The 15,962-nt window shown below is 41.9% G+C and overlaps 1 protein-coding gene across 1 annotated transcript in view; it reads left to right on the forward strand.

Moving 5' to 3' along the window:
- Positions 1-15,735, forward strand: part of si (sucrase-isomaltase) — a 220,702-nt gene extending 204,967 nt beyond the window's left edge. Inside the window, exons 44-48 of the mRNA XM_070882329.1 lie at positions 240-364; positions 1,036-1,124; positions 2,333-2,382; positions 11,926-12,099; positions 15,636-15,735. Coding sequence (XP_070738430.1) covers positions 240-364; positions 1,036-1,124; positions 2,333-2,382; positions 11,926-12,099; positions 15,636-15,710 — 513 coding nt within the window. The 3' untranslated portion in view covers positions 15,711-15,735. The remainder of the gene's footprint in view (positions 1-239; positions 365-1,035; positions 1,125-2,332; positions 2,383-11,925; positions 12,100-15,635) is intronic.
- Positions 15,736-15,962: the final 227 nt, after the last annotated feature.

A 15,962-nucleotide genomic window follows, 5' to 3' on the forward strand; every position in this document is an offset into this window, starting at 1 on the left:
TAAGACTATTTTTTACTTTACAGATGCAAGACTTATTTTATGCCGGTCATTCAACCAAAAAAACTGGAAAGATATTTGAGAATAACTTAGAAATTAAAAGATCTAACTTGCATCCTTGTAATTTGAGTCATTTAATAAATCAGCAGCAGGAACTGATAATAATGGTATTCAGGATAATTGTAATTGGCAACTCGAGCAGACAAATAGCACTCTTTATTAGCCATGCATGTTTTCTACAGGCCAAAAGCATCCCTGAAAGACGTGAGTGGATTGTTATGCCGGCACCACTCGATCACATCAATCTTCATATCAGAGGAGGTTATATTATTCCCTGGCAAGAGCCAGCGAACACTACATATTACAGGTAAATGTGTATATTGCAGGCTAGTTTAATTAAACTGATTCTTACAAAGAACTGGACATGCAATAGAAAATATCTTTCATGAGATAATTTTCCAACTTTCCATTCTCGAAAGGGGTGGCTCACCAACAGAAAGTCATGTGCTCTTGCAGAGAGCCGGCACAGGTTTGGCGGGCCAAATGGCCTTCTTCCATGTTGTAACCATTCTATGATTCTATGAGAGTGCATTTTGAGCAACAACAACATTTCTAACATGCGATTGCAATGAGCGAGGTTCCCCTATGATGAACAGAGTCAGAAAACTATCTCTTATATATTTAAACATTAAAAACTGCTTGACAGGTGCAGGTAGGCAGGAGCAGGAATCAAATTAGTTGAAGGAATACTGACAGATACCATTTGTTTGAGCTTGAGTGAATTCAGGCCCTGAAATGTGAAGATTAGGCAAGAGCGGGATGGAAGGGAATGAGCGTAGGACCATAAAAGGAGAATATAAGTTTGGCTAGAGTTCTTGTTGGTATTTACATATTTAATCCAACATTTTCAAGTCTGTTGTAAATATATCACCACATTTTCTAAGAAACTTATTTGTTTGCTGGTTGTTGATCTTGAAGAATATGTAAATGCAAATGTTAAAAAAAAAACAGATTGAACTAAATAAAGTTATTTTACAGCCGAAAAAACTTCCTGGGTCTAATCGTTGCCTTGGATGATAATCAAGTTGCTAAAGGTCGTTTTTACTGGGATGACGGTCAAAGCATCGGTATGTCAACTTTTGATTCTTTTATTGCAATTCTTTGTTTTGCCTGGTTCGTATAATCTACCGTGAAAGCCATTACTGTTAAATAGAACAAAATCTGTATGGGAATATGATGGTAACTTTGAACACATTTTAGTGTAATTTATTTTTCTTCTCTCCTATTCTGAAGGCACTGACTTCTTTTGAAGTTGGCTCTATAGGCACAAACACCTTATTCAATGGCCAATCTGCTTCTGTGTGACGAGACAGTGAGTGTTGGCAGCCATCACAGACAGACCTAATGCCACACTCAACTAACATCAACACCCATTTAACAGTAGAGGTCACTGATTAGCAGTCAGGACCAGGAGAAGGAGTGGTGACTGATTTTCCTTTCCTTCTCTCGGCCAGAGATGCTGATGCCAACTGAATAACTTACTGCCACCTTGGTTGATATGAAATCTGGGGCTATCCCTGTTGTTTCCCTGATTTCCATACTGTGCACTGTACTTCGGAACTAAGCCACGTAGTTTTGCTGTAATAGTTCTTGTTATCTCACTGTATCAGCATAATAAGACACTGCATAAAAAAAGTTAAACATGATATGTGTCTGATGTCAAGTTCTGGGATCTATTTAAAACAGAATGCCTCATGCATAAGAGAATCATCTGTCATAATCATATGTGGGCAATAGAATGAAAAGAATGTCTTCTGTGGGAGATAATTATTTTTTAATTGCCACAATACAGTTTGAGAGTCAACGTGAACATATAAATGATCTCATGCAGATCTGTAAATGGTCAACATTTAATCAAATTTGGCAGCAATGCGCCCCATTCTAAAATTCCATTAAGAGCTTGGACTAGAATTCCAGGGATGATTTTATTTCCGTAGGATTCCTCAGTATTTCCAGCTACTCCTTCACTTGTGGAAAACCATCATAACTCACTCATGGCTGCCATGCTTGTGAGTAATGAGTCCTTCATGCTTGTGAGAGAACGGCAGTAGCTCACTGTCATTGTTTAGATATAATCCACAACATACCAGTGATGTATTATTGATGTTGTTTCAGCCATGCCAAAGATCTTTATAACTTATGGAAATCTTTTATACTCATAAAGAAAATCAGTGATGCACTGTTATCAATGCTACTTGCCATATATAATCCTCACTAATGTCAAGTTCCATTGATATTACTTTTATCAATATTTTATTTTACTTCTACTTTTCAGATACAGTTGAAAGAAGTGAATACTTCCTAGCTGAATTCAGTGCTGATAAGGTATGTGGTACCCTTTGTATTTTAGAATTCCTCAATGTTATTTCAATGGGCGGAAATAGAAGTGAAATGTTTTTACCACAGAAGCATTTTGTTTTACAAAACGGCCCTCCTGGCAGAAAGCTCCTCCCACTGGAAGCTTGAGTACGTGCCTCTCATGATTTTCTGTCCATTAATTTTATTTAAAATTGTTCTAGCAGCATGATTTCATAAAATTATCGCTCACATGTGCCTTTCTTTGCCTCCAGAATTACTATGGCTAATTATTTTTCATATGGTAATCTGCATGGTGATGTCACATCACCACAGGTGATCATGAACAGTCATTTTTGTACATATTGATATATATCATTAATGTCAGGTAAATTAATAATGGATGCCGACTGAAAAATAATCCTGCTCAGGATTTCAGGACGGTGTAACCCATTTGTTCTTTCAGTTTGTGAAGATGTGAAACACAAAATTCCCCTGGACTTTCTTATAAGCACCCTCTTAGCATTGACTAATCCCCTCTGTAAATATCAGAATGTCTGCCAGCTCAGTAACAGATCCTTTTCGGTGAAATCTAAGCTTAAGATGATGAGTCCTTGGGTTGTCTGTCAATAGCACTCACCTGCTTCAAGTGAGCACATTTCATCTATCTCTCTAAACATTTTCATGCAGAAGTTAAATATTCCATTTCATAGCAGCAAAGGAAAAGGACATTGTCCACCGACCCTCCTTCAATTGCAAACTTACTGCACCTCAGGTACCAGCTCCTCCTGCTTCAACTGCCAGTTTGCTATGTTTCAAAGGCCAGCTGCTATATACATGTCAAGCTAGATAACTAGTAAAAAACTGATCAAAGCCCTAAAGAAGTACTGACACATCCTTAAAAAGCTGATCACACAAAATCAGCCCTGAATATAGGTGTCATGAATATACATTCTGTTTGTAGCCACCAGATGGCGTCATTGTTGGAGGCCACTGAGCAGCACGCAACAGCTGCTCAGGTATAAAAGGCCAGCCATTTTGAGGGTCAGGCACTTTGGGCCTAATAAAGCAGAGCCAAGGTTGTACCTTGCTTAACTAAACATTACTCAGTTTGAACCTTTATTGCATACATAACATTTATCGACGAGAATACAAGAACCTTTGTTTTCAAAATGAGCACGATTGGATTTTTAGAGCGATTTGTGGAGGGAGAAGATTGGGCAGACTTTGGAGCCGTTTGAACCAGCACTTCGTGGCCAACAAAATGAAGGGATTCGACGATGCAGATCGGCGCCGGGCCGTGTTCCTCACTGTGTGCAGTTCAAAGATCTACGGTCTGATAAAGAATCTACACATGCCTAGTGATCCAACAGAGAAAATGTACGAGAAGTTGTCTATATTGGCATGGGAGCTCCTCAAGCCAGACGATGGCATCATCATCTCGAGATACAGGTTTTATACACACGTTCGATCGGAGGGCCAGAGCACGGCGGAATTTGTTGCTGACCTGAGACGTCTAGCGGGACAGTGCAAGTTCGGGACGGTGTTGGCAGATATGCTGCGGGACTTCTTTCTTATCGGTATCAACCACGAGGTGATCCTGCGCAAACTTCTCATAGTGGAGGAGTTGGATTTAAAAAGGGCCATCCAGGTCGTTCAATCATGTATGACGATGGACAGGAGTCTAAAGCAAATAGCGGTGAAGAACGGAACCTCAGCAAGTACTGTAAATGCAATTGATTCAGTGTGTGGCAGAGCGGCACATGGCAGGGCCTATCCGGCTGCATTTGCCAAACCTGTGGCTGCCCAAAATCTGCCAGCAGGAATGTATCCGACTTCTCCGTGTTGGCGTTGTGGGGGAAATCATCAGCACCAGCAGTGCCGATTTAAGCAATATAGTTGCAAAGGCTGTCTGAGAGTGGGGCATCTCCAGCACAAGTGTCCGCAGATGATCAAGCGAGCTGTGATACACCACGTGGAGGATGAGAGTCAGACTAGCACGGATCTGGATACGCAATCCGAGATGCCAGAGGAAGAAGTGTATGGACTGTACTCCTTTGTAATCAAGAGTAAACCAAGCTGCGCATGTACACCAAAGAACTGATAAAGGTGATTGGCAGTGCACAAATTAATGTGTCATATAATCGTGCAGTTCATGAGTTACCGCTGTGGATTGTTCCAGGCAATGGCCCAACGCTGCTCGGCAGGAGTTGGTTGGAGAAAATCAGATGCGGAACGAAATAAAGGCGTTGTCATCGGAGGAAGATACATGTGCCCAAGTATTGAGCAAGTTCCCCTCGCTGTTCGAACCGGGTATCGGCAACTTCACGGAAGCCAAGGTGCAGATCCACGTAGATTCAGGTGCAAGACCCGTCCATCATAAAGCTCGGGCAGTGCCGTATGTGATGAGGGAGAAGGTCGAAATTGAACTGGACACACTCCACGTGAAGGGATCATATCACCGGTTGAATTTAATGAATGGGCCAGCCCCATTGTTCCTGTGCTGAAAAGTGATGACACGGTCAGAATCTGTGGAGACTACAAGGCTACGATCAACAGGGTTTCGAAACAAGATTAGTACCTGTTACCGAAGGCTGATGACTTGTTTGCGACACTAGCCAGAGGGAAATCATTCACAAAACTGGACTTGATGTCAGCCTATATGACATAGGAGTTGGTCGAGACATCAAAGAGTCTTACGTGCATTAACACGCAGAAAGGAATGTTCATTTACCACAGGTGCCCTTTTGGAATTCGTTCGGCTGCAGCAATATTCCAGAGGAATAAGGTCTACTGAAGTCCATTCCCAGAACCGTTGTGTTCCAAGATGACATCCTGATCACCGGTTGTGACTCCAAGGAACATCTGAGCAACCTGGAAGAGGTTCTACTGTGTTTGGATAGAGTAGGACTCAGACTGAAATGCTCGAAGTGCATCTTCATGGCACCGGATGTCGAATTCCTCGGGAGGAAAATCACCGCTGATGGCATCAGACCTACTGATGTGAATACCAAGACTATCAAGAATACACTCAAGCTGCAGAATGTGAGGGAGCTGCATTCGTTTCTGGGTCTACTCAACTACTTTGGTAACTTCCTACCTAAATTGAGCACCTTACTTGAACCACTGCACATGCTATTGAGAAAAGGCGACAACTGGGTGTGGGGCACATTGCAAGACAGAGCTTTCAAGAAAACCACCAATCTGCTTTGCTCGAACAAGCTGCTGGTACATTAGGACCCATGTAAATGTTTAGTTTTGACCTGTGACGCATCGTCATATGGAACTGGTTGCGTTATCCAACAAGCCAATGAGTCGGGGAAACTTCAACCTGTTGCGTGAGTACGGTGTTAAAAAGATGCATCAAATACCTGTTCGATCTGAGGTTCTAATTAGAGACTGATCACAAGCCACTCATTTCATTGTTTTCCGAAAGCAAAGGTATCAATACCAATGCTTCATCCTGCATCCAAAGGTGCGCGCTGACATTATTTGCCTATGATTATGTCATTCACCACAGACCTGGCACAGAGAATTGTGTTGATGCTTTGAGCCGGTTGCCGTTGCCCACACCACAGGTAGAAACGCCTCAATCGGCGGATTTAATGTTAATCATGGATGCTTTTAAGAGTGAAGGTACCCCTGTCATGGCTCAACAAGTTAAGACCTGGACCAGCCAGGACCGATTTTATCGGTGGTAAAGGAATGCATCCTCAAAGGTGATTGGTCTGCCATACCTAAGCAAATGTGCGAGGAGGCCAAACCGTACATTCATCGCAAGGACGAATTGTCTATTCAAGCAGATTGCATACTGTGGGGCAATCGCGTTGTAATGCCCAAGAAAGGGAGAGAGAAGTTCGTGCATGAGTTACACAGCACACATCCTGGTATAGTGATAATGAAGGCCATCGCCAGGTCCCATGTATGGTGGCCAGGAATTGATTCTGAGCTGGAAGCATGCGTGCATCAGTGCAACACTTGCATGCAGCTCAGCAAAGCACCAGCAGAATCGCCGCTGAGCATTTGGTCGTGACTATCCAAACCTTGGTCCAGGATCGATGTAGATTTTGCAGGTCCCTTCCTGGGCAAGATGTTTTTAGTGGTGTTGGATGCTTATTTGAAGTGGATAGAATGCATAATCATATCATCCAGCACATCCATGGCAACCATAGAAAATCTCAATGTCATGTTCGCGTCACATGGTCTGCCTGACATAGTGGTGAGTGACAATGGGTCGTGCTTCACCAGTCAGGAGTTTCAGGAGTTTGTGAAACTTAATGACATAAAACCTATAAAGTCAGTACCGCTCAAGACTGCGTCCAATGGGCAGGCTGAACGTGCAGTAGAAATTATCAAGCAAAGCATGAGGAGAGTAATCCAAGGGTTACTGCAGACCTGCTTGTCCTGCATACTGCTGAGTTACAGGACAAGACCCCACACGCTCACAGGGGTCTCGTCTGCTGAACACATGATGAAAAGAGGTCTTAAGATCAAGCTATCTCTGGCACACCCAGATTTAAATAATTATGTTGAATACAGAAGACAAAGTCAACAAGGGTACCATGATCGCGCAACTGTGTCATGTGAGATTTATGTTAATGATCCTGTATATGTGTTGAACTATGGTCAGGGTCCCAAATGGATCGCTGGTACGGTCATGCCCAAGGAGGGCAACAGAGTATTCGTTATTAAGCTCAAGAATGGGCAAACTTGCAGGAAACACATGGATCAGACAAAGCTGAGGCACACAGATGAGCCAGAACAGTTGGACGAAGAAACTATCAACGACCAACCAACCTACCAGCAGTCTTCAGAGGACTCAAAGGGTCATCAGTGAACCAGGAATTTCCATCACGGACTTGTTCAATAAAAATGGACTTGCAATTCCTGACATGGCCACTGCCACCCCCAATAAGTCAGTCACCCAGCCATCAGCCACAACAGACCCCGCACACTCACCCAAGGCTAGAATCGAACTGAGATGGTCAACCCGGGAAAGCAAAGCACTGGACCATCTCAATCTGTGAAAGACTGTGATAAGATCTCAGAGGGGGATATTGTCATGTATGTACATTCTGTTTGTAGCCACCAGATGGCATCATTGTTGGAGGCCACTGAGCAGCACGCACATGATGCTGTTCAGGAATAAAAGGCCAGCCATTTTGAGAGTCAGGCACTTTGGGCCTAAATAAAGCAGAGCCAAGGTTGTACCTTGCTTAGTTAAACAGTACTCAGTTTGAACGATTATTGCATACATAACAATAGGTCTATAATATGTAGTTATATTGCAAGTGTAATGAGGCATGACCTTGTTATAACTTAAGCTGCAAATCGATCCAGCATTTTGTCACTTGGAAAGCAAAAGATTGTGACAAAAATTATAGAGATTTTCTTTCATTCCTTGTGGAGAAATTGCGGGCTGTTACATATTTTTAATTTATAAGTGACATGGAGACATTGTCTCTTCATCTACTGAGTCAAATTAACATTCCCGACCCCTCCCTCCTAGCTCATGCTACAATCTTCTCACCCTTCCTTCAATTTATGCTGTGCTTTCCTCTCTTCATGTGTACACTTTCCTGGTGTCTTTCTTCCTCTTTGCTAATCTCTTGCTCATTTTCCCATCTTGATTCTCTGTGCATTGTTTTCCTCCCTCTCATGTGCCTCTCCCCTCATTCCCTGCCATGTTTAAAGTCCTCTCTCACCTTGCTCCAGGCCTTATTGCTAGAGGCACTTTTCCTGCAGCCGGTGGTGTGAGGCTGTCTACCTTTTTCCCTTCATCAATATCCTGTCTACCCACAATGCAAAAACTCTGCCCTAAATTAATGCACCCTGCAATCACGTTTTGAACTGTGGGTGCTTCATTTTCTACAATTGCTACTTTCCTCCGGTAACTGTATTGCTCTATTTCCCAGGAATCAGCTGCGGAGTTGACTTTTGTACACAAACATGGGCAAGCAGACACTGACCTCCACAAATGTGGGCAAGCAGACACTGACCTCCACAAACGTGGGCAAGCAGACATTGACCTCAGAGCACAGACCTCTCTACATGAATTGTGAACAGTTGGAATGTATGCTGCTAGCCAACTATAGAGCAGCATTAATTGAGGGTAGTTATAACGGGGAACAAAGAAATGGCGGACCAATTGAACAAGTACTTTGGTTCGGTATTCACGAAGGAGGACACGAACAACCTTCCGGTTATAAAAGGGGTCGGGGGGTCTAGTAAGGAGGAGGAACTGAGGGAAATCCTTATTAGTCGGGAAATTGTGTTGGGGAAATTGATGGGATTGAAGGCCGATAAATCCCCAGGGCCTGATGGACTGCATCCCAGAGTACTTAAGGAGGTGGCCTTGGAAATAGTGGATGCGTTGACAGTCATTTTCCAACATTCCATTGACTCTGGATCAGTTCCTATGGAGTGGAGGGTAGCCAATGTAACCCCACTTTTTAAAAAAGGAGGGAGAGAGAAAACAGGGAATTATAGACCGGTCAGCCTGACATCGGTAGTGGGTAAAATGATGGAATCAATTATTAAGGATGTCATAGCAGTGCATTTGGAAAGAGGTGACATGATAGGTCCAAGTCAGCATGGATTTGTGAAAGGGAAATCATGCTTGACAAATCTTCTGGAATTTTTTGAGGATGTTTCCAGTAGAGTGGATAAGGGAGAACCAGTTGATGTGGTATATTTGGACTTTCAGAAGGCGTTCGACAAGGTCCCACACAAGAGATTGATGTGCAAAGTTAGAGCACATGGGATTGGGGGTAGTGTACTGACATGGATTGAGAACTGGTTGTCAGACAGGAAGCAAAGAGTAGGAGTAAATGGGTACTTTTCAGAATGGCAGGCAGTGACTAGTGGGGTACCGCAAGGTTCTGTGCTGGGGCCCCAGCTGTTTACACTGTACATTAATGATTTAGATGAGGGGATTAAATGTAGTATCTCCAAATTTGCGGATGACACTAAGTTGGGTGGCAGTGTGAGCTGCGAGGAGGATGCTGTGAGGCTGCAGAGCGACTTGGATAGGTTAGGTGAGTGGGCAAATGCATGGCAGATGAAGTATAATGTGGATAAATGTGAGGTTATCCACTTTGGTGGTAAAAACAGAGAGACAGACTATTATCTGAATGGTGACAGATTAGGAAAAAGGAAGGTGCAAAGAGACCTGGGTGTCATGGTACATCAGTCATTGAAGGTTGGCATGCAGGTGCAGCAGGCGGTTAAGAAAGCAAATGGCATGTTGGCCTTCATAGCAAGGGGATTTGAGTACAGGGGCAGGGAGGTGTTGCTACAGTTGTACAGGGCATTGGTGAGGCCACACCTGGAGTATTGTGTACAGTTTTGGTCTCCTAACCTGAGGAAGGACATTCTTGCTATTGTGGGAGTGCAGCGAAGGTTCACCAGACTGATTCCCGGGATGGCGGGACTGACCTATCAAGAAAGACTGGATCAACTGGGCTTGTATTCACTGGAGTTCAGAAGAATGAGAGGGGACCTCATAGAAACATATAAAATTCTGACGGGGTTAGACAGGTTAGATGCAGGAAGAATGTTCCCAATGTTGGGGAAGTCCAGAACCAGGGGTCACAGTCTAAGGATAAGGGGTAAGCCATTTCGGACCGAGATGCGGAGGAACTTCTTCACCCAGAGAGTGGTGAACCTGTGGAATTCTCTACCACAGAAAGTTGTTGAGGCCAATTCACTAAATGTATTCAAAAAGGAGTTAGATGAGGTCCTTACTGCTAGGGGGATCAAGGGGTATGGCGAGAAAGCAGGAATGGGGTACTGAAGTTGAATGTTCAGCCATGAACTCATTGAATGGCGGTGCAGGCTAGAAGGGCCGAATGGCCTACTCCTGCACCTATTTTCTATGTTTCTATGTTTCTATTAGCCACTGACCCAAAGTTTCCTCTTCCCAGTCGGAGGAAGATTTATGGCAGTCTCTGAACAGAGAAATTAGAAAACTAAATTGTCAAGAATAGGGATATTTTCTATTTTCTTCCAGGACAATGGTTGACCATAGAACACTTAGCTGTGTCTGAATGTAAATAGCAGAATCAGTACGTTAAAATGTACTGATATACTGGGGGTACTTTTAACCTGACTCAGCAGGCAGAAACCCCTGGGTTCGGGTGGAATACCAGCTTTACACCCTGTGCAATATTACTATCCGTTGACTTCAGCGGAGAGTAAAATCGGGTGGCAGGTAAAACAAAACAAAACAAAAACAACTTGCATTTATATAGCGCCTTTAACGTAGTAAAAGGTAGAAAGGCTTAGGGAGAGAATTCCAGAGCTAAGGGCTTGGCTGCTGAAGGCACAACTGCCAGTGATTGAGTGATTAAAATCAGGGATGCACAAGAGGCCAGAATTGGATGAGCCCAGAGATGTCAGAGGGTTATAGGGCAGGAAGAGGTTACAGAGATAGGGAGGAGTGAGGCCATGGAGTGTTACATACAATCTTGTTTGTTCCCAATGGGCTGGTTAGATAAAAATTGCCCCACTGTCAATAGATGCTGCCAGTGTGCTTTTTATAAATTTTGTTTTAATATCCATTGGTAGGAAGGGCATAACCTCCTCTAACATGTGCACACATGCACAGAAATTACAGCACAGAAGGGAGCCATTTGGTTATCATACCTGTGCTACTGTTAGCTCGTCAACTGGAGTTATCTACTCTCATCCCATTTCCATGCGCTTTATCCGTATCCTTTTATATTCCTTCATTTTAAGTACTTGTTCAATTCCATGTTAAATGTTTTTAGAATGCAACAATTCCTTATTCTTAATTATTTATATCTCTCAATATTGATGGTATTATGTCTGAGATGTACTTATGAATGACTCCACAAGGCAGTGTGTTGTACTCAAACTGTAGTGACCTTGGTTCTTTATTCAAAACTCCCAGAGTGAGGGACAAGCATGGTGCGTAGCCTTTTATACTGGGCCCTGCCACCAGGGCAGGAAACCCCTGGTCTCCACCAGTTGCACCCTCTAGTGATGCCAGCATGCATATACACTGTGTAAACCTTATTGATAGTATATCAGGTAAACAAGTCTCCATCTTATGCAACCACACAGTGACTACACAGAGAGTACATCCATAGTCTGCATATATAACAGATGGTATAAATATTCACGGCAATTTTGCAAGGTTTTGCTTCTGAACAGAGTTTTGCTAGTGACAAACACAGTAGCGGACATGGAGTTGTAACATTGTAGCCCTGATTTTCTGACCTATGCTCACCAGTTACAAGACTTTGGGTTGGGAATGGAGTCACTTAAATTATTCCAATTATATTCCCAACATGTTATTTATATACTTGAGTCCACCTTTAGCTTTTTATTGGATTGCAATTGTACAGTCGAATTCAGCATTAAAATTAATCTTCTGGATTTATCTCGATGTTACATTGTGTCAGTCTTGGATGACGAATCCTTTACCAACTTGTCTAACTTTGGTTACTTAAAACTAGCTGTCTTGCATCAACCAACTGTTGCTGCTATGTCAAATTATAATTTGGTATAACATCTGATTATGTCTGTGATCTATTTGTCAAATTACAGAATACTATGCGAACTAATATATTGCACAACAGCGAGAAGAGCACAGCAAATGAGTTGAAACTGGGATATCTCCAAGTCTGGGGAGCAGGGAACATTCAGCCTACAAATGTCAATGTAACTTATGGAACCATATCACATGCCATCACAAATTTTACCTACAACCCTCAATCACAGGTAAGAAAATGTAACTGCTGTAAGGACGCACAAGTTCACATTAAAAATAAGGTTGCTCAGATTTTAGATATACTGAGGAACTATCTATCCTTATTTATCTGTATAGACACACATATACATACTTCATTATCATCATGGGCAGTCCCTCGGAATCGAGGAAGACTTGCTTCCACTCCTGAAGTGAGTTCTTTGGTGGCTGAACAGTCCAATAGGAGAGCCACAGATTCCGTCGCAGGATGGACAGATAGTCGTTGAGGGAAGGGGTGGGTGGGACTGGTGTGCCGCACGCTCTTTCCACTGCCTCCGCTTGATTTCTGCATACTCTCGCCGCTGAGACTCAAGGTGCTCAGTGCCCTCTTGGATGCAGTTCCTCCACTTAGGGCGGTCTTGTGCCAGGGACTCCCAGGTGTCAATGGGGATATCGCACTTTATCAGGGAGGCTTTGAGGGTGTCCTTGTAGTGTTTCCACTGCCCACCTTTGGCTCGTTTGCCGTGAAGGAGCTCCGAGTAGAGCACTTGCTTTGGGAGTCTCATGGCTGGCATGCGAACATTGTGGCCTGCCCAGCGGAGCTGATCGAGTGTGGTCAGTGCTTTGATGCTGGGGATGTTAGCCTAGAGGAGGACGCTGATGTTGGTGCATCTGTCCTCCCAGGGGATTTGTAGGATCTTGCGGGGATATGTGGGATAAAGCACAAGAGAGCTGTTTGACTTCTACGTTTATCAGAATGCACGTTTTAATATGTTGTGGTATTCCTTAAAGAGAAAGAAAGTATTTTACTATCAAGATACCTTTTAAAAAAATAAACACGTACAAAATTTTTGGTTAACGTGAATATATATCGCTTTGTCCAGATAAAATGAAATAAAATACTGCAAATTTTTGTGCTGTTCATTTGGTCATTTAGTAAAAAGCATATTACAGTAAATTTTATGAGACTACTCCCAATGTTGGAATCGACAGGAGTACAGATCTGAGAGTCAAGCATGGAGATCAGTGCAGCATTCCCATTTTTAAGCGTATTAACTTTTTATTTGAAGTGACTGGAAAATTGGAATGGCATGTATTGGGCATGCTAACCTCTTTGCTCAATTCTCCAGTTTTTATTCCCATCTGATAGTGGAGTCTCATAAAATTTACCCCATTATCTTAGTGAGTGGATACCAGCTTAGTTTAACGTGATGGAGTTTGAATTAACATACACAGTTCATAGTGAATCGTACCTCAGTTTATGACTATATTTCTTCTAATGTTTTATCAGCCTCCTTACAGATAGCTTCAGTAAATTCTTCACACTCGTACTTTGATGATATCATCAGCACTCATTTTTTAAACAAAAAGATATTCAAACACTGACAGAATAAAATAGAGAGGACGTTAATCATAATTGTTTGAAACAATTTATTTTTAACAGTGATCCTGATAGTGAAACTCCTCTTATTTATCCCACTGAATTTTATCATAATCCTAAATGTTATAAAGTCAGATAGCTGTAGAATTATCTACATCACTTGATCTCCCAATTTCTGCACTGTGTAATGTTCCAAACCTTCTGTCCAGTGAGTACTGGGAGCTTAAACTCACCCTCTGCACTGGACTGAGAGTCTGTGCAGCTGTGAAGTCAATGGAAAGGATAATCAGAAGGGGTGTATAATGGGCGGTCCATTTGTCACAAACCATTTTATGCTGCCATTGAAGTTGAATTTTACTGTCATTGTGTAGTGTCCCCTGATGTGACACCATGAAGTTCCACTCATATCATGCTGTCATGAATAGGAAGTGTTGCCCAGGCACTCAGTCCATTCCAAACTGCTGCCAGGCACTCTCTAACCTACCAGTTTTGAAATACAAAACACAGTAACAAGGGACAACTAAGAGCTACTAATAAGTATACAGTATAATGCACTTCCCCTTTAAGTATAAGAGAAAGAAAATGCAGGTTTTCCTGGTAAAATGAAATCCTTCCATTTATCAGATTATCCCCATTAAGCAAAACTCATTAGTATTGATTTAAATGTATTCAAAATCAATTATTCTGGGAAAATTCCCAATTTATATGAATGTTCCTATTATTCTTGTCTCTATTAACTGGCATTAAGTGGAATGTAAGAATATGGGTCTGAATCAATGTGAGACAGAAATTGATTTTTCAAACAGAAGACAGCAAAAGGAATACAATAAAGAGTAGAAATCACAGAACTCATAGAATCTGATATATTATAGAAGCTGCATGAGTTAGAGGCCCAACTAATTTGATATAAACATTGATTTATAATGCTACCTCTGGTCCTATAAATATCAGGATCTAAAACGCTGTCTAATTATGCAAAACTAGATGCTGACACAGCAGTAATGTGATACAAAACAAATCAACCCCAGCAGAAAATAATGGGTGGTAGATGTATTTGTGGTAAATCTATAACCTCTGCTGATATCCATCAAATTTTACATAGTTAAACAATTTTTGGGAGTGATTTTCATCTTCAGATGTCAGTCCATTAGAAATTAAGTTTGCACTTCTTTAAGATTCACCTGAATTTCATGCAACTAGCACTCAATGGGGTAGAAATTCTTTCTGACTTGTTTCCGGGCACAGAATGGTTGGCAATCTGGGAGTACATGCCAGAATCCAGACGACCAAGGTTTGACTGAAATTAGACCTCGGGGCTTTTCAGCCTTCTGCCCTCTGGCCAATTGCCACCGTTCAAATTTCCAGTATCTGGTGTATTCACAAAGCAGATGGGCATTCATGCGATTTGCGGCACACCCAGTACGGGCTGTAAACTAGCTGCTGAGCCTTGCCAGCTGAAGGTTTAACTAAAATTTGTCAACTGATCACTCTGCAATTGACTGCTGGAGGGAAGCTAGCATTTTAAATTAGTGTTGGTCCCACTTCCACTGTCATTAAGTCCCAACAAGCATGCATCATGTTTCATGCAGGTGTTCACTGTACCAGGGGCATCTGAGGTGCAACTGGTGGGAATTTGGGCAGAAGATACCATGCTGCCAGTTTCACCTCTTTTAGCGATGCCCCCAGCTGCCCAGAATATCATCTCAGATCTATTCAAAACATTGCAGATTTCAGGGACTGAATATGAAATATTCTGCCACATAAGGCTACCAATGTAAAGTCTGCTGGGGTATTTCAAAGGGGAAATAAATATTAAAATGATAAGGATATTAAAGAATATGAAAAGGCTGGGAATTGCGATTAAACCAATAGTGCTGCAATAACTAACTAAAATGGTGGAACAGGCTCTATAGACCTAAAGCCTTCCTCTTTTCCTATTTTGGGGTGTTCCTAATGCCATTTCAATAAAGGGGGACTTTTAAAAAAAAATCACCATTTACATTGAAAAATTGGATAATCAAAGGAAGATTTTTCTAGTGCTTGCTCTGCATTTACTTATTTCGATTCCTTCACTGGTATGACTTTAATAAAAGCAATTAAATAATTTACCTGATTACCACTCAAATATTGAGCAGTACACTTACAAGGGACATCTATGCTTGTCTAATTCTCTTTTTTCATTTACAGGAACTCTTTGTTCAAATGACAGACAAAGATTTCTGGATCAATAAGTCATTAACAATCGGTTGGGAAACAGTCTGATGAATATCAATTAAATAAACCTGAATAAGAACTACTGGCATTTTGATATTTTTGGGGAGAATGTTAGTATTACATTTTGATTAATAATTGGAAGGGATGTTCTTGAAGAAACAATTCCTAAATAATAATGGTGCAATAATTAAATGTGTTGGAATATTTTTTCATGGATTTAAACTCTTCAAAAGCTCTTTTAGAGAAACTCTATTTAAAAGCTTCCATGCCAATTTTGTAAAGTATCCATTGGATTGCCTA

The sequence above is a fragment of the Pristiophorus japonicus genome, chromosome 6, assembly GCF_044704955.1.
Source record: "Pristiophorus japonicus isolate sPriJap1 chromosome 6, sPriJap1.hap1, whole genome shotgun sequence".
NCBI classification, from domain to species: Eukaryota; Metazoa; Chordata; class Chondrichthyes; family Pristiophoridae; genus Pristiophorus; species Pristiophorus japonicus.